The sequence below is a fragment of the Erpetoichthys calabaricus genome, chromosome 14 (assembly GCF_900747795.2).
Source record: "Erpetoichthys calabaricus chromosome 14, fErpCal1.3, whole genome shotgun sequence".
Lineage (NCBI taxonomy): Eukaryota > Metazoa > Chordata > Cladistia > Polypteriformes > Polypteridae > Erpetoichthys > Erpetoichthys calabaricus.
This window is the reverse complement of record NC_041407.2, coordinates 26,778,136-26,798,198: the sequence shown is the minus strand read 5'-3', so window position 1 is coordinate 26,798,198 and position 20,063 is coordinate 26,778,136. Positions and strand designations below refer to the sequence as shown.

Genomic DNA, 20,063 nt, shown 5'->3' with positions numbered 1-20,063 from the left:
GGGCAAATAGTTTTTCACACCACTGTATGATCACATATATGTTATCTCACACCCTTTTAATGTAGCTTGTTATAGAATTAGGTGACTGGTTAAAATGCATCCCAAACACACAGTGTTACAAGTTTTTGGAAAAGTTTCCGGGGCTTTGCAAATTTCTTTAGTAAACCACAAACATTTAAATCTTATTTCAGAACACAGGAAACTAAAATATATTGTAATTTTCTCATTAAAGTCATGTCAGAGCCTAGTTCCACCATTTTCAGTACATGTTGCTATGACACAACAATGAGTTATAAGGGCTGTGTCCCGAAAGTTGCTCATGTAAAACTGTTAGCACAATTGATATTAAGGTCGGCACTGCATATAATACTTTGTCCAAGACTCTAAATATTATTAAAAACTTATAATGATAGTGGTCTTTTAGTTCTTTGGTTACCCACTCTTCGCTATTGTACTTCTGACTTTTGATTTTTGTTTTTTGCTTATTTGTACAGTTTGTTTAACAGTAACATTTTATCTCCTGATCCATCCTTTTCTTGGTGTTGATCAGGTCAATATTGTTATATACACAAAAATACAATGAAATTCTTATTTGAATGTGCTAGTCAATTTGCAACCCTTCATCACTCTCCGGAGAACGATCAGTGAGTAATACTACCTTATCTGGAAATGTCTGCCTTTCTTACCTCAAAACATCGGTTATTGATTTAAATGGTAGAACAGGTATAGAACAGATAGTGAATATATTTATAAATCAAAAAGTAAAACTTAAATCTAAAAGAAAAATATAAAATAACCTCCTTGCTTGCTTATCTTTAATATGTTGTAGGAAAATGTCATGCGTGAATAAGACTTGAGTTGATACAGAGAGAAAGTATAAATTGCAGAAGACGCATCAAGAATTGAACCTAACTCACTCCAGCACTGATGCAACAGCACCCGTTATTATGCTACATATTAATTTGATCAGCTTACATCAATATCATTCAAGGTAAATATTGGGTCTTTTGCCCAGAGAAGTATAAATAATTTGATTTTTAAGCATGCAGTGTGGTACAACAGCAAATGCAAAAATTTTTATGGGAGCTTTCACATCCTGAATATCAGAAAAAATTTCTAAAAATTATGACAAGTTTAACTCCCCGAGTAGAGTTCAGTTTGGTAAATATAAAAGCTCAATTGAAGGTTAAGTGTGCACCAAAAATAAACAAACCAATTAATTAAATAAATAAATAAATGAAAGACTCTGTTCTTCTTGGGCAAATTCCAAATTGACCCTGGTATTGCTTGGACTTCAGAAATCACTCACATTAAAAGCTAAATGAAAGAATGAATAGGGCTTTTGGTGGTAGTGTACTTGTGTGGGGAATGTTTGCTTGGCACTCATCAGGTCTCTAAATACCAATTGATTGTCATTTAAATGTCACAACTTAACGAAGTATTGTTGATGACCATGTGTGTCCCTTTATTGCTGCAGTCTACTCTTTTTTAAATGGATATTACCAGCAGGATAATACGTTATGTCACAAAACGTACATTATCTCAAGCTGATGCCTGAACAGTAAAGTTAATTCAGCTTACTCCTATGTCCTGCACAGTCTCCAGACTTCAACCCCAACAGAGCACCACTTGGAGGAACAGCAGGCTCACAGGATGAATGTGTGGACAAAAGAATCTGATGGAGCTGCTTGATTCTATCATGTCAGCATATTTCCAGCACTTTTTTTGAATACATGCTTCAAAGAATTCAGGCTATTATGGAAACAAAACAGAGTCCTACATAGTACTGGGCAGGTGCCCCTAATGAAGCTGTGAAGTTTTTTACACTATACATGGCTAACATGCTTTTGAGTTCTGTTTACATTAACAATAGTAGTACTCATTCCAGTGCCAAATATTATTATAGGCATACACACTATAAAATAAAAAAATGTATCCTTACTGTATAAAGACCAGAAGTCCACATGACCGTCATCATCAAGTTCTTCCATGTGAACCCTGAATACAATGAGGACTGATTTCTAGGTCATTTATGTTTGGTAGAATGCCTAGAGGGGGCTGGGCGGTCTCGTGGCCTTGGAACCCCTGCGGATTTTATTTTTTTCTCCAGCTGTCTGGAGGGTTTTTTTTTTGTTTTTTTTCTGTCCGCCCTGGCCATTGGACCTTACTTTTATTCTATGTTAGTGTTCCCTAATTCTATTTTCTTATTTATTTCGTCTTTTTTCACTTTCTTAATCATGTAAAGCAGCTTGAGCTACATAATTTGTATGAAAATGTGCTATATAAATAAATGTTGTTGTATAAAATGCTTTCAAAGGTAATGGACCTTAAAATGTATTTTGTTTTTGGTCCAGAGTTCATTTGGTTATTGCAATCTATTTTTAACAGTCAAATGTCAGCTAGACAAATTAAGAAAACGGAACAGAAAAGGCACAATTCTTATTATTCAAATTCATTTAAAAAATACCAAACTATCACTGGTAAGAGTGAAGGTGTGAGTGTAGCCTCTTATTTATGGTTAGTTACTGCCTGTGAATTATAAATCAAACTAGATAAAACAGGTACAGAAAATTTAACTTGGACAACTGTGTCTTGTAAACTGTAGCATACTTCTGCAATAAAACATACATAACACCACCAAAAACAATGTGCCCACAGACTGGGATAAAAGCTACGCAGAAGGCAGAGTTACTAGCAGGACCCATGGGGTTATAGAAACAGAATGAGCACTTAGATGCAGTTTCACGTAAAGACCTGCTGGTTTAGCTGTACAAAGAAAAAGTGGCAACAGATTCATGTTAACCTACTGCTCAGTTTACTCTTTAATTAACCATGCACAACCAGAAGATAAAGCAAGACATGAACAGTGACATTTAAAGACTTAAGATATCCCATCTGACTCCTGTCAATTTGCTCTTGGCAGCATTTGACAGGCAAGCAACGTGAGGAAAATGCACACTCTGGCAGAAGGACAGCAATGTGTAGTCTTTTTTTTTTTTTTAACAGAAGTAGTTCCACACAGGGTATATACAATATAGAGAGCGTGCATGACACCTGGGGTAGCAGGGGGTGGGGAGTGTTAAGAACAACACGCTATAGGTTATCAGATTAGAACCAATTATGGCTTTTTATAAATGTAGCCACCTTCACCAGCTGTGCATCATGCATTTTCACAAGACTTTTTCCAAGGTGGATGAGGGGTTAGTGTTGATTGCATCTTTTTATAAACCAGTCACCAGTTGTCTGTTTATAGCACATCTCTACTAGAACCTAAAAATTCAATAGGAAGCTATAACTTTACTTAAATATTAGAAATGAAAGGGAAATGAAAATAGAAATATAATTTAAAAATTGCTTAATTTTTTTCATTCCTATAATGCAGCTGGATAATTTCAATGTTTTTGACTAGATGGTGAAATATCACTATCTCTGCCTTTGAGGGGGTTGGGCTGGGGGAAGGAGTTCTGAGCTGCAAGCCTTGGCAACTATTTATGTTTTTAGTGGGTCAGTACCACACCAATGAGGGTTTGAAGCACTTGTTGTAAATCTTCACTGTCAAGTTGCATTTCCTTTGGACAAGTTTAAAAAAAAGAGATATACATTTGGTGTGTGGAAAGGATAACATTTATAATAACCCCCATTAAAGCAACTTAAGCTAGTCTTTCCACTGCTAAGTCAGTTTTGTTGATGTTCACTTTTAGGTTTTCTAGTGGCCATAACCTGAGCTTGAGACATGATAAAGACCCTATGCTGCTTTTCCAGTGGCAACACTCAGCAACCAAGCTTTTATGTGAACATTGCCAACATTAAAATTAAACTTGAAACCCCAGGTTTTGGGGTATATAACAGAACATCTTTGACAGGAGCATAACATTCATCTGAAAAGGTCTATTTTGTGCCTTGTCTCCAATATATTACCAAGCTGAGATTTAAAAAATATGACATCTGTCAAGAAAGATTTTCTATTATTTGTTCAAAATGAATACTTTGTTAGTCTGTGCTCATGATAGACAACAAATTTTAAAGCAAATGGAAGCATACAATGAATTCAGTCTCTTCATAATTTGAAGATTTTTGATCATGTAACCTTTTAATCTCCGATTCCTCTCCAATTCTCCTCATAATTCATACTCCACATTCCTGGAATTAGTAGATCTTCTCTGGGCTTTCACTTATGCTGTTATGTGCATTTTGTAATATGTAAATGACAACTGTACACAGTGTTCCAGAAATGGACTTTGGCATAAACTGTCTTGACCTGAATGCTAAACAGCAGGATAATATAATCTAACTTCCAATAAGCCTTTTTAATCTCTCTTGTACACTGTGTGGCTGAGAGCAGGAATAAGTCCACAAAGATTCAGCAGGCTCTTTCAAAATGTGCATCTTCTGGATCCACACATGTAACTGTGCAAAAAAAGCAGCATTTTTACTTCCTACATTTAAGGCATTACATGTATTTACATTTAATCGTATTTGCCACAAATGGGCATAATTTCTGGACTTAATCCATACAGAGTTTAGGTGCTGGAAGGGAACTGGAAAAAAATCTAATGCCCTGAACCAGCTTTTTAAACAGATTTTCTTTCCTGCTGCCACCTTCTTCTAATGGCCCGTTCCCCTACTTTGCATCAAGAACTCTCTAAGCATTTTACTCCTACCATCTCAACTGATATGACCAGTAATGAGTCCACCTCTGACCGTTCTTTCAATAACTGATGACCAAGTGAGGAAACAACTGAGGAGGCTACACACAGAAAAAGACGCAAGACCAGATGTAAATATTCCTCAAGTACTTAAGGCCTGCGAGAACCCTCATTGTGAGGTGGAGTGGTGGCTCTGAGGCTAGGGATCTGCACTGGCAATCGGAAGGTTGCCGGTTCGAATCCCGTAAATGCCAATAGGGACTCTGCTCTGTTGGGCCCTTCAGCAAGGTCCTTAACCTGCAATTGCTGAGTGCTTTGAGTAGTGAGAAAAGCGCTATATAAATGCAAAGAATTATTATTATTATATCATTTTCCAACTGTTCAATCTGTCATTAAATCTTGCCTGAAGGGGTCCGAGTTGACTGGAAAGCTTGCAAATTGTAATCTTTTTAGTTAGCCAATAAAAGGTGTCATTTTGCTTGACTTCTCACTACATTAAAGCTCCAGAAAGTGCTGCTACTGTGGAAAACATTCTGTACTGTTTCAAAGAAAAAGGCACCCTTTCACATCTTTTACATCTCAGTAACGGCCAAAACAATCTCCTATGCTGTGGTGTATTGGGCTGGTAACATCACTTCAAGGGAGGCCCACTGAATCAACAAACTAATTAAACGGGCAGGCTTGCTTAAGGGACACACTCTGGACCACCTGGAAGTAGAGGCAAAGGAGAGAATGAAAACAAAACTGAGTGCCACTATTAATAATGCTGCTCATTCTCTCTTTGACACTAACTTTCAGCCTATGAATTATTCAGCAGAGGTGTGTCAAGAAATGCTACCTGGACTCCTTTATACCAGCAACAATACACCTGTATAATCCCTCACTGTTAACTGTGACGGCTAAGTCAGGTGTTTTTCTCTCTTTTCAATTTCTTCCTTTTTAGTCATTCTGGTGTGTTCAGACAATAGTGTGTGTGTATGGCTAAATTACCTATTTATTTTTAAGAGATTATGTCAAATTATGTCATCAGAGGTGACTGTGTACAGAGGGTACAGACCTATAAATACCTGGGAGTGCAGCTGGATGATAAATTGGACTGGACTGCCAATACCGATGCTCTGTGCAAGAGAGGACAGAGCTGACTATACTTCCTTAGAAGGCTGGCATCCTTCAACATCTGCAATAAGATGCTGCAGATGTTCTATCAGACAGTTGTGGCAAGCAACCTCTTCTACGCGGTGGTGTGCTGGGGAGGCAGCATAAAGAAGAGGGACGCCTCACACCTGGACAAACTGGTGAGGAAGGCAGGCTCCATTGTAGGCACGGAGCTGGACAGTTTGACATCCGTGGCAGAGCGACGGGAGCTGAGCAGGCTCCTGTCAATCATGGAGAATCCACTGCATCCACTGAACAGTATCATCTCCAGACAGAGGAGCAGCTTCAGCGACAGACTGCTGTCACTGTCCTGTTCCACTGACAGACTAAGGAGATCGTTCCTCCCCAACACTATGCGACTCTTCATTTCCACCCAAGGGGGTAAACGTTAACATTATATAAAGTTACTGTCTGTTATACCTGCATTTTTATCACTCTTTAATATTGTTTTTATCAGTATGCTGCTGCTGGAGTATGTGAATTTCCACTTGGGATTAATAAAGTATCTATCAAAAGTCAAATTTTCTCCTGGGGACAAATAAAGTTCTATCTATCGATCAAACAACAGGTTATGTCACTAGCAGAAATTTACTTTTATGTGCTCACCCTGAACAAGTCCAGTAAACTCAGTTTGAAAAGACTATTGTTTCACAAAAATAAAAGTAAGCCAAGTACGGTCTCTGTGTCACAGGATATAAGCAGTGGGTAAGAAAGAGTGAAGGTACAGGAGGGAGATATTTTTGCTATTTCTAATGTAGTGTAGGTTGAGACAGAGCAAGAGGACAGGGCTAGTGTGGGAAAGTGAGATCATGTAAACTGTGCTTTTTGCTACTTTTCTTTTTACACCACTGCCAACAAGAGTGAGTCAGACATTGTAAGAGTTCAGGGCTAAGAAGGTCTTGTTTCTCAGACTGCTTTATCTTGCTCATTTTTGCAGCATGGCAAGCTGTATCTAATGAGACAGAAAATATGGCTCTTCTTGCGCCAAAAAAGGGTATCATCGCATGCCACAGCTATCTTAATTTTTGCATTCTTTTTTATTCTCCGACTCCAGGTCACCCAAAATTGAATTTGTGCAAGACTAAATTTCCATTGCTGGAGGTTCTACTATATACTGTATACACTGAACAATAATGCAACTATCTTTTATACTTAAGTCAGATCTGCAGCTATGTGCACACTAAATCCTCATCTGTTATAATATGATAAATAGCATCCTGGAGGTAAATTTGTTTGACATTTGTGGCAAGGTGGGCAATGACAACTGGACCAATGCTAACACTGGTCAAGAGGTTATCTGCATGACTACAGAGATCTCCCAGCTGTCCAACAGGAAGACAATACACTTTAAAACCATATGGTGCTGGAGCAAGCCTATGCGTTTCTTGTTCTAATAATTAGGGCAGGTGCCACAATGACTCCTGTTTAAGTGAGGATGGATTTAAAGATGACCTGCTGGAGCTCTTCAATCTTACTCAGCTCACCAGAGGTACCATAGTTGTTATTCAGCTCCAGATGACAATGATACCAGTTGGATATGTCAGACTGGGATCGGACAGAGACCCACTTGTCTCTGTCACTCTACACTGGAGTCTCCTCCCACATCTCTTTTCCTTAACAGATGTAAGCTTCCTTCAGCGACCCTAAACATCAAGTCTGAGTACTACTACATGGAGCCATTTTTGAGGAAATTGAGCTTTTTAAATAATTTAAAACTAAAAAAGTAAAACAAAAACAATTAGTTGCTTTACATCTGCTTCCTCTTTCTAAACACCTGTGTTTGGTGTTAATTATACTTCTGCCTTCATTAGGCTTTTTTGCACTGTCACCCATGTATTATATAGCCAGCTGTCTGCATACATAGATTAACTATCAGATGCCCCTAGGCCTTCACCTGCTTTCCTACAAGATTTTTTATAAGTCTCTTGTGTACATTAACAGCCCCAATCCCTGCTTGTGGATAAACTTTCAGATAACAACCCACTTGCTGTGCACTTTTCTTTGTGTATCTTTCCAGTATGGTTGTCTCTAACGTAGCATCTAGCTTCAAAGAATGAGAATTAACTCTTTTCTAATTATCATTTACTCTTTTTATTTCTCCATCTTTGATTCCTTTTACTATTATAAATATAAATTAATGCAAATAAAGAAAAATTAGCTTACTGACTACGGTTTACCACCCCCTCCCCCTTCAGTATATGTACTCTTCAACTGTTCAACTTTCAAGTACTGACATCCGCTCTCTCTCACACATTCACCATTGGGACTTTGCCAATGACAGGGCTGCAAAAGCTCCAGACACAAGGGAGCGGGGAGGCTGCACTGGCAATTTCTAAAAATTGTTGATTGCTCCTAAGCTCGTTTGATTGCTAACAGGAATGATGGGGGGGGGCTTGGGCCGGTTGGGGAACAATCATTCACCACGGAAACAAAAGACAACTTTCAATGAATAGTGACCACAATGATTAACAGTGCCACACAGCAAATGCTGATGTATATCTGTTTGTCAATGAAGCCACTATAAAGAATTTACATGCTAAAAACATAATACGACAATACGCACTACATGAAAACAAATCATTTAAATATGGTTGTGTTAATAGTTCCAACTCTCACTGCGCTCATATACAAAAGAAAACGACATTTTCAGGTGTGATAGAAGAACATATGAATTTGGATTTAAGATGCAATAATTAAATAAATATCCCTAAGCACCCTTGGCCTTTTTTGCTAGGTAACTAAGTGAGTTCATAGAAGATTCAAAATAATAAAAAAAGATAACCTCAAATAAACAGGCTCCACTTGTCAAATAGTCGTTTACACAAATACTGTATAGGTTACCATGCTGCACACATGAATTAGTTATTCAACTCCTATAATTTAGCACTGTAAGAAATGAATGACACTGCATTTACAGTTAGTTTCTATTACTGTTCTGTAAACAGTTTATGTTTCCATGAGTATGAAATCTCCTTCTATCAATGTTCTAATTAATCCAGTTTATATTCATTTTTAAATGGAAGGGCAGATCAAAAATAAATTTTGGAGAAAAGAGTTGGAATTATATGTAGATGCAGAGTTAGAGCTGAACAGTGTTCAGCACTGCTCTGAAAACAGCTTATATTTCCAGAAGTATCGATTTTCTAATTTATCCAGTTTATATGACTTTTTAAAAGGAAGAACAGATTACAAATACATTTTGGAGGAAAGATGTAGAATTAGCAGTGTGGAAACTGGAACTGATGTGATCTTGTAACACAGTCAGGAAAAAAAAATACCTAAAGCACGACTGAAAATAACATTTTACTTTAATTAAAAGATTACTATCTTCAGAGTACCATTTAATGTAGAATGTAGGCTAGAACTAGGGTGGAAATTCAGAGCAACTTTCTGTATTTTGGAAGCTTCCTTTATAGTCATACATTATTCTATAAACATTTCCTAGTATACTGTGTATAGGAAAGGAAGGAATTCATACATTAGAATGAAACTTGTGCATGAATTCAGCAGTGCAGGTACACAGCAGCCTCTACTGGCAAACACTGAAATTACAAACATCAAATATAAAAACCCACAGTCACAAAAAATTAACATCATTCTAAACATCTATGATTTTGGAACACACACACACACACACACACACACACACACACACACACACACACACACACACAAAGAGCATATATATAGCATGCAATATATGCATTATACACACATACATGCACACTATTATAAATGATATACAGTATATTTGCTTGTATTTGTTTATGAATATATACATACATATTCAATGCTTTTTTAGGCTATTTGGTTTTATGATTGGCTGTTCAGTAACCTTACTAGGAGTAGGATGAGACATACCTGAATCTACTGTTGTGAGCGCCAATGGTCCAGTAATGTTTGAAAGAAGAAAGGAATATGAAAAGCAACTATGCAAGATGGCAGAGGTCTTTAATTAAACTGTTTTTCTTTCCAATGTAGGTGTTTTATATGTCCTTAAAAGATGGCAGCTGGGTGCCAGTAATATTCTGTGCCACATTCACTAACCTTTTAGCACTTTGAGCTACTTTTTTGTATGAAAATGTGCTATATAAATAAATGTTTGTTTTCAGTGCTTTACAATTTTGCTCTGAACAAGTTCCATACCAAGATGTAATGCAGCCATCAAGCATGTACTTCACTATGCACCGGTTAGAGAGAACAAATGGAGAAATCTGAGCTTTCCTTACATCTCTGTGGACACAAAGATGCTGGTGAACAACTGTGTTGGACCCACTTCAGTTCACCAGTGATGGTCACTGCAAGATTTTTAAAACTGCTCAACAGCATCCCATCTGATGTAGACTGGAATACAGTCCGCCTTCTGGTTCTTGAAGTCTGACCAGCTGTTTGGTTTTGCCAAGATTATTTCTCCTGGTAATGCTTTGTCAGCAGGTAAACTTCATCCCTAATTGGTCTTGTTATTACTGATGTTCAGGCCTAGGTGTGGTTGGCAAGTTTAATGATAGGGCTGGAGTGGTTTTTGACCACATAGTTGTCAGTAAATAAGGAGTACAAGTTTTACTGAGAGTGAAGATTTTATAAAGTCAGAAAAACAAGTTAGCACAAGCTCATAATTTTCTTCATAAGTTAGGCTATTATAGTTAAAAGAGAATTAACTTCAGGAATTACTAAAATACAAAACCAGCCTTCCCACAGCACATTATTAGCTACTGGAGACATTACTTAAGAAATCCAAATTCTGGACAACATAAATAGCAAGAGATAGTACTAAAGATATAAAACACAAAGTGGATGCTAAGGAGGAGACGGCAGTGTTGGCAGCATTCAATACAAGTCACACGAATGAGGAAATTGCTTTTCATCATGAAAACCTGTACTTAAGGAAACAACCAGGTGTTTCTTAAAGAAGACAGCACAAACAACTACTCCAAAGTCAGAAGAGACATAAAAAATAACTCAAGCTAACTGATGATCCTTGGTACATATACTGTATTATAGCTTTCATTTTATATATAAACTTCTACGCGTGGAAGTGTGTGTTTCTGTCCGGCCCGGAAATGAGAGGTGGAGTCGGGGTAGCTGCTAATAACACAAGCGAGGCCAGCACATCTGCAAAGCAAAACCTCAGAAGAAAGACAATGACGCTTAGCAGCTAACATCGGCAAAATAGTATTCTTTTTACACTTCCTCCTGCTGTCAATACAAAAGCGAGGCCAGCACATCTGCAAAACGAAACCTCCTAGAAGAGAGATGCCCAGAGTAGTTCCTTTCAATCCATCTCTACATTGCAGGTTTTTTTCTGACAATTTCAATAGTTTCTAGGACCCCGGGCTTTGTACAGCATAGGCTTACACATCTAGTATTATATAAAACGTTGGGCAGCATTGAGACACAGTGCATACCAACGTTTCAAGAATCAAACATCCAGAGTTCAAATTTCACGTATCTGCGTGGATTTTCCTCCAACATCCAAAAGACGTGCATAATAGGCAAATTGGTTGATTCTAAACTGTGTGATTGTGTGCGTAGCACTCTCTCTAAGACTGTTTCCTGCCACATCACCAGTGGTACCTTGATAAGCTCTGGCCCCTATACCCATGGATCGGATTCAGAATGTTGAGTAATGAATAAAAAAAGAAGAAAAAAAAAAACCTTAATAGTATTTTAATTCCACTAACATGCTCAATTAAACAAGTGTAAAATGTTAGCATTTTATAATGCAAAATGTAATAAAAAATTAAATTTACCAATTCTTCCTCACACATCTTTAGACAATTTATAGTTTCAACACTTCAGTCAATACTAAAGGGAAATTCATTACTTTAGGGTACACACTGTAGTTAGCCTCTCAAAGATCTCTTGTAAATAATTTTGGGAATTGTTATAATGAGCTGTTTTTGACATTTTTCTTTTCCATTCTCTGTCATTTCTTTGTGTCTTCTAGGGGCACTTAACATTACCGACATTTCTGAATAAGCTATTATACTGACCTTAGAACAGAAGCTAAGAAAGGATGTGTCATCAATGTATTCCAACCTACACTGTAGTATATTTGGAAGGCCAAATGCAGCAGCAGACAGATATGGTAGTTGGAACAATGGGAAACAGTCCAAGACCTAATGCAAGATGAAGTATGGCATTGACACAACTGGAGCCGGAAGGCAGTCCATCCGTTTAAACTGTATCATGATCCCTCACCAGGGAATAAAAGCTTTAAGAACACTAGGAAGTGATAAAACGTGGACATTTTTCCAAAGGCCATGAAGATAAACATCCTTGTGAACTACAAAGTTTCAGAAAACTGAGGCCAGGTCAGGTGAGGTCATATGGAGTTAACTTTATGAAATCATAATTAGTTTTCATTGTATAATGTGGCTATGGTAGCAGTGATCAATTATATCAATGCAGTGATGTTAAAGGGGAAATGTCCAATTTGAGCAACATGCCAGTATTCATGCATGGTTTACTGTTGCTTGCCTAACACTTTGGGGGGGAAAAAAACAGCTTTGCATTAACATGTGCTTTAATTATTTTGCAGCAACACATTTACTTACTTATGTAATGTTACACAAATTGTTCTAGTTTTACACAGCTGAAAACACAGTAACAAATGTATTTATTGATTAATCCACCTGTAACAAATAGTGGTGCAAACATAAATTAAAAAAAATGTAGTAACAGATACTATAAAGAGGGAAAGAACAAAGACTTAAGTCAGTTAGAGACATGGAAAATAATTTAGCTCTATATTGGACCTTAAAACTTACCACGATTGGACTCCTGATAGACAACAGATTTACCCAGCTCAACACCAAGTCGTCTGCAAGAACAAAAGAAAAATACATATTCATTTGCATACAAACCCAAGGCAGAAATTCATACAGTTTGACACTTGCAGACCTTAGAAAGTGAACTCCTTCTTCAAAGTCCAACAGTTAAATAGAAGAGGGACTGCACAAAAACAGACCTGCTTAGAGATAACTATAATTTCCTGTTCCGAACCACAACCAAACACTTTAAGAATTTCCCTTAATGAGATGAAGAGACAAGCAAACGCTCCAGAGTCGGTCTCCAAAAAGCAGAAAACTTTTTCCATAAACCGTTCTGCCTCTTTCACAAGCACCACAGATGCGTTGTTTTCTCTGAGGATGTTGATGGAGAAGTATAGAGAAGTCCAGAAGGATCTGTATTGTGTCTCTGTGGACCTGGAGAAAGCATATGACACAGTGCCTCGAGAGGAGCTGTGGTATTGTATGAGGAAGTTGGGAGTGGCAGAGAAGTACGTAAGACTTGTACAGGATATGTATGAGGAAGTATAACAGTGGTAAGGTCTGCGGTAGGAGGACAGATGCATTCAAGGTGGAGGTGGGATTACATCAGGGATCGGCTCTGAGCCCTTTCTTATTTGGAATGGTGATGGACAGGTTGACAGACGAGATTAGACAGAAGTCCCAGTGGACTATGATGTTTGCTGATGACATTGTGATCTGTAGCGATAGTAGGGAGCAGGTTAAGGAGATCTTGGAGAGGTGGAGATATGCTCTAGAGAGGAGAGGAATGAAGGTCAGCAGGAACAAGACAGAATACATGTGTGTGAATGAGAGGGAGGTCAGTGGAATGGCGAGGATGCAAGGAGTAGATTTGGCGAAGGTGGATGAGTTTAAATACTTGGGTTCAACCGTACAGAGTAACGGGGATTGTGGAAAAGAGGTGAAAAAGAGTGCAGGCAGGGTGGAATGGGTGGAGAAGAGTGACAGGAGTAATTTGTGACAGACGGATATCAGCAAGAGTGAAAGGGAAGGTCTACAGGACGGTAGTGAGACCAGCTATGTTACATGGGTTGGAGACGGTGGCACTGACCAGAAAGCAGGAGACAGAGCTGGAGGTAGCAGAGTTAAAGATGCTAAGATTTGCATTGGGGATGACGAGGATGGATAGGATTAGAAATGAGTACAATAGAGGGTCAGCTCAAGTTGGACGGTTGGGAGATAAAGTCAGAGAGGCGAGATGCTGAGTACAGTGGAACCTCGGTTCACGACCATAATTCGTTCCAAAACTCTGGTCGTAAACCGATTTGGTCGTGAACCGAAGCAATTTCCCCCATAGGATTGTATGTAAATACAATTAATCTGTTCCAGACCGTACAAACTGTATGTAAATATATATATTTTTTAAACACAAATATAGTTAATTATACCATAGAATGCATAAACTAAATGTAAAAACATTGAATAACACTGAGAGAACCTTGAACAACACAGAAAACTAACACTGCAATAGTTCGCGCTATAGTGCTAGGAACCGCTTGCTAAAAACACTTTTTTTTAAAATGAGTTTTAAGCACAGGGGGAAAAAATGAACATTTGAAAAATCCGTAATTTAATAAACCACCAAGAAAAATAACATTGCAACAATGCAGGCTACGAACCCATCACTGTAAACAGAACTGAAAACAAAAACAAGCCTTCTCTACCTTATGCGTGCGTCCGTCCCTTCCTCCCTCCTTCACTCTCTCTCTCGCCGCCTGTGTGTGTGTGCGTGTGTCTCTCTTTTGCCAGCCTGGAGTGCCTGTGTGTATGTCTCTCTAGCTCGCTCCTGTGTGTGTGTGTGCCTCTCTCTCGCACTGCCTGTGTGTGTGTGTCGCGCTCTCTCTCGCGCTCTCTCTTGCTCGCTGCACAGGAAATGCACAGGGAGAGACTGAACATGTACAAACCAAAAGGGAACCTGGCTTGTTCGTATACCGAGTGTGTGGTCGTGAACCGAGGCAAAAGTTTGGCGCATTTTTTGGTTGTAAACCGATTTGTACGTGTACCGAGACGTTCGTGAACCGAGGTTCCACTGTATATTGGGAGAAGGATATTAAGGATAGAGTTGCCAGGCAAGAGGAAAAGAGGAAGGCCAAAGAGAAGGTTTATGGATGTGGTGAGAGGATATGTAGGTGATGGGTGTAACAGAACAATTTGTAGAGGCCAGAAAGATATGGAAGAAGATGATCCACTGTGGCAACCCCTAACGGGAGCAGCCGAAAGAAGAAGAAGAAGTTGTTCTGCCTCTTTCACAATTATAGAAAGCAAACGCTGGCAGTAAACCAGTGTGAAAATGTAATGGCTACAGCAACAGATTTTTTTGAATGAACAGAGTCTGCTTGCAATATTACTGACTATACTTCAGATAACAGAACACCCAAGTTGCCTTTCCACCACCACTGGGTGTTCCTAAAGAATTCAATAGACTACCATGTGTATGTATCTAGTACACATAATAGCTGTAAGAGGAAGAACATGGGGAATTCACTAATGGAAAAGGTCAATCTCACCTCTCTGTCACTCCTCATTCTGGTCTTAACCACGTGGGGAGAGAAGAGTTTTGGTATAAGAACTTTGTAAATCTGTAAAAGTGCCCTGTAACCTCATTTACTTTCTCTTTTGTGAAGCCAAGGCGGCAAAAGACTGCATCTAAATCTAAATTTATCAACATTGAATGTCTGTCTGTCTGTTAGAACATCATGTGAAAACCATCACATCTATTTCTAAAAAACTTTGCAGCTTTTTTTCTGGTATAGTCTAACTTTGAATGTAGAGTAACAAAATGTTACATTTTCTACAGATAAATATCTAGGGGGAAAAAAAAATAAAATAAAAAAAAAAGACAACCTCACTAAAGTCACTATTTTCACTGGATATTTGTAATTTTTAACCTCCATATCACTAGAAAACTGCATGATATCAATGTGATTTTTACTTCATAAGAATTAGAAACAATTGCATAACAATGCCAATTTCAGGTGATTATGTTGACCAAAACAATTTTTAAGAATGTTTAAATATTTAAGCATGTTGAAAAAGAACAACATTTATATGTTTGCTGCTCAATAACTAACAGTTGATTGTATCAAAAATCCGTTACCTGCTTTCTGAATGATAATTTTGTGACAAACCAAAAAAGATCCTATGCAATTTTTGTCTGAGGCAAATAATAAGTGAGCAAATGACCCATTTGTGACAAGATCCGTGCTTGAGCTGGAGTAACAAAAAGTTTTTTGTGATGGCAGAATAAGAAGGGCAGACAGGAATCTGCCCGGAGTGCTGCTCAGGGAAGAGCTTAGACTCTCATTTGTCTCTCAGCACTTGAGTTGAATGTTATAAATGTTATGCATTCTACATGCTGTATTACGGTTCCAACATTATTACTGAACCATTGAGATTATTATTATGGTTCTAAAAATTGTTCTTTGCTGCAAAATTACATGAAATCTTACACTTAACAACACAGTAAATTTCCACAAGGGCTTAATAAGCTCAGAAGCACTAGATGCTGAAAAATACAGGTATTTCTGCCATAATAAGAAGGTCAAAAGAATCTGGATCTGCTTTTTTTTTTTTTTTTTTTAATTTTACACATGTAACATACATTTTGTTACTCTTCCGGGCAAAGCCAGGTTGAACAGCTAGTAATACAATATATTCATAATGCAAGGATTACAGTATCTTACAGTGGATCTTATAACTCCATCCCCTTTAAATTTTGGTGCAAAGAAATAACCATATGAAATATTATTAGGGCTTCGATCTGCAAAAACAATATACTTTCTTGGTATCCTGAAGTGAAGTTTGGTGTGCCTTGAAGTGGATGCTGGACAATTATAAATTCTATGTCAGACCACTTTGGTTTTATGCTGCAATAGCCACTGCTGGTCTGTGTCCACTGCAGAGTGTAGGTGATCTAAGACAGTGGAATCTTGGACTAAAAAATGTTCAATGCTCTGAGAAACGTAGGAGTATTTATAAATGTAAAAAAGTGACAATTCTTTATATATCTTGCCTAATTTTTTTTTTCCTGCTTGGGTTTTAACATATTTTTTATTTTTAGCATACCAAACGTTAGCAATACTCTGCAAATAATGTAATGTATGTTGGGTTTATTAGTTAAAAAGCACAGATGTGAGGTAATAGTTCAAACGGCATGAAACTACACAACCTCACTTGTACATACCAATGAAATTCAGAAAAGCCCAGTATTCTAATCAGCTAGATGTAGCCTTGTCAACATATATATGGCATGGAGTAAGTGTTGAAAAAATGAAATTAAATAAAGTGAACTGAAGATTAATGCGCTACTGCATAGCTGACCATTTATATGGCAACAAAGTTACACCATTTTTTGTTCACTGACACATCAAAAATAAATCCATGTGAACTGATAGTCCCATGCTTATTAGGTTGCAGTCTGTCATGCACAGATAGTAGGTGAGAGGCAGTAAGATGCTACAAGAAACAGTAATTCATTTTTTTTAAAAAATATTACCTGTCTGTCAATTGTGTGCATGCAGCTAAATTCACTTTAAGCTTCATTTCATCATTATGTAGCTTTGTTGCACAGTAAGAAGTCTTGTTTTTTTTTTAAAAAAATGGAAATCACACATGCTGTAGTGTCATCTCAAAAAGCATTCATTCATAATAATCCGGAATTCATAACCCATTGCACATCAAAAGCTCAAAGGTGCTACGTCAAACAGTGCTCAGGTTCAAAGATCAAAAGACAGCCATACTATTTGGCATACTGTGCCTGTTCAATTTGTGTGCTCATTGGGAGTTAGTGTTTCTACTGTTTTTTTTTCCCATTTAGATTGTATTCTCGTATATCTATTTTGGTCACTACTAAAGGACCAGACTGAATTCTTTACAGCTCCCCCCTAACAGGGTTTCTGCTTCTTTTTCATCTGTACAGAGGCAATTCTTATGTGCCTACAAAGCTGAGCCTTTGATGCCAAACATAATAGGCAGACCACATGCTCATGAGAAACTGAGAATTTAATCCCTGGTAGAAAACTTGACTACAAGAGCAAAGTCACAAGTTTAGAGAAGTGCAAAAGTTAATCCATCAGGGACTGAAGTACATTCACAGCTTGTCAGGTGAAGAAAGAGGTGTATAGATTGGTATTAATTAGGTTAAGTTTGAGTGATTTTGTAAAAAAAAAAAAAAAAAAAAAAAAAAAAAAAAGTTTGGAGTTTCACTATTAAATCACTCTCAGGACCCTGATGCCTAGAAAAAAAAGAAAATCTAACCTCACCAAAAAAGTTAACCATAGAGAAAAACGCAATATTTTTACATTTAATAGTCGAAAAAGGATATCTTACTTGCACTCTGCATTGTTAAAGAATAAAACAGATGATCGCATGGTTGACTGCAAATCAGTGACAGTGTGTGGTTCAAGTCCCATGTGTAATTTTTTTTAGGTGTATTTGCTTAGAGTGCAAAAACACCTACTGTAACTTACACTGCAAAGAATTTGCAAGTAAAGTTGGATTTTCACTGAGATATATTCAATACAGTGCAGTGTACAAAAATGAGAAATTTCAAAAATTTCCATTTTAAAGCACATGCAAATTCATGTACGACTTAAAACAGGATTAATGTGTTGTTTCAAATATACCTTCATAGAGATTTTATCTTGTTCATTAAATATTTGCATTCTTAATATTATTTTAAATACATTTTTTTTGCAAGAAAATAAAAAGATTGAATTGAAATCTACACGTCAAAAGTCCTATAGGAGAACAAAACTACCCAGAAATTATACAAAATGTGGACAAGAAAAATTAAAAACAAAACACAGTTCATAACGTAGCCCTCCTTATATGGCATGGTCCCTGGACATGCCTGTCATGGTTTACAAGAAAAACAGGCATGGAACCAGACCGACAAGTGCAGAGTATGAACATCTCCAAAGCACACTCAAGACCAATCCTCAGGACAATAGTCTTATCAATGGATTAAAGGTTCAACACAAAATCTCCATCAACAGTAATCTAAAACAGACTTAATCGTATATTTCTTAACTTCACCAACCCTGACTGAAGCAGAGGGAACAACAGGTGTAGTAGGTCTATGATGTGCAGGATTTAGCCTGTAGACAGGGGACATGGAAAAATTTTAAAAATGGTCTGGAAAGGCCAAACTATAGGGAACTGGACCCACTTTATTGTAAATAACATAAGAGAAAATAAAATGTGGTACTAGTTTACAGGATGCAACCCTCAGATAAATGCCTCACATGTGAGCAACACCTTATTGCCTGACTTGAAACTTTAGAAACATTTTGCGCCTATGGTCAGCAAACCAGTTTACAAAGGTTGCAGCCATCCTTGGGTTACTTTGTACTTGTTGCGATTCTGAGCATAATCTATCAAGGTGCTTCACTACACTAGGTACAACAGAAGAAAAGCCCATTAGCGGCCTAAATCCATAAAGACACTTAAAAGCGGACAAAATATTTCAGTGATACAAAACACTTCTGGTGAACTTGGCCAAAGGCGATCTTTCCATTTAGTTTGTCAAGAATCAACATTAGAAGGGATGAAAATTTTCTGTATCTCTGTTCACTTGTTTAATGTGCCCATTGGCATCTGGCTGGTAGCTGGATTTTTTTTTGACATTATAGCCCATGTCTCTACAGATGAATCTAAAAGACAAGATCATGAGGTCCATGGTCTGAAATGATTAATGAGAAAAGCAATGAAAACAAACTCTCTCCTTATTGAAGAGGTCTGCCAATTCCCAAGATGAAAATATTTTTTTTCAATGGCACAAGACAGACACATTTTGAAGATCTACAGTATTAATCAAAATCTGAGTGGTAGCGTATTGATGAGAATGGAGCAAATCAGTAAAAACATCAATGGTCATAGCTTCCCTGGGAAGACCAATGGGTAGACCAGAATTTGTGATCACTCATGCCTAGCAACAGGACTAACAAGGCAACAGCAATAACCAAACAAAGAAAGCCTTGCAAAAGACACGAAAATATTTCAGCATATTTAAATAATTTCCTATTAGAATATAAATGGCAGAAATGAAATCTGATTGTTTAAAAACACTCACAGGGAGGAAAGTAAACCATATAAATAACATAAAATTAGGTCAGAAACAATGAAAACACAAAAACAGACCATTAACAGGTATCCACCAGGGTCCTTTGCAGATAATTTTAATTTGAGATACATATTTTAACTCTCCATAAGTTGCTTCTTTAAAATTTTTATTTTTAGTCAATATGAGCTACAATTACCAATAAATGGTCCACAACCAACAACTAATAATAGTACAAAAATGAACATTTTTCATCACTGGTCTCTATGAACGCTATTTCAACCACCACAACCCTATTAGGCTTATATTTTTAACTACTACAAAATGCTATTTAAAAAAAAACTTTAGGCTTTACATAATCTACTAATACATATAACTACACTGTGCTAC

General features: G+C 37.4%; 1 protein-coding gene across 2 annotated transcripts in view; it reads right to left on the bottom strand.

Annotated features, from left to right (window-relative positions):
* LOC114664776 (phosphoribosyl pyrophosphate synthase-associated protein 1) overlaps positions 1-20,063 on the bottom strand; it is a 63,471-nt gene that overhangs the window by 30,482 nt on the left and 12,926 nt on the right. For both annotated transcript variants that reach the window (XM_028819036.2, XM_051936246.1), the window contains exon 2: positions 12,572-12,624. In XM_028819036.2, the coding sequence (XP_028674869.1) occupies positions 12,572-12,624 (53 nt within the window). The remainder of the gene's footprint in view (positions 1-12,571; positions 12,625-20,063) is intronic.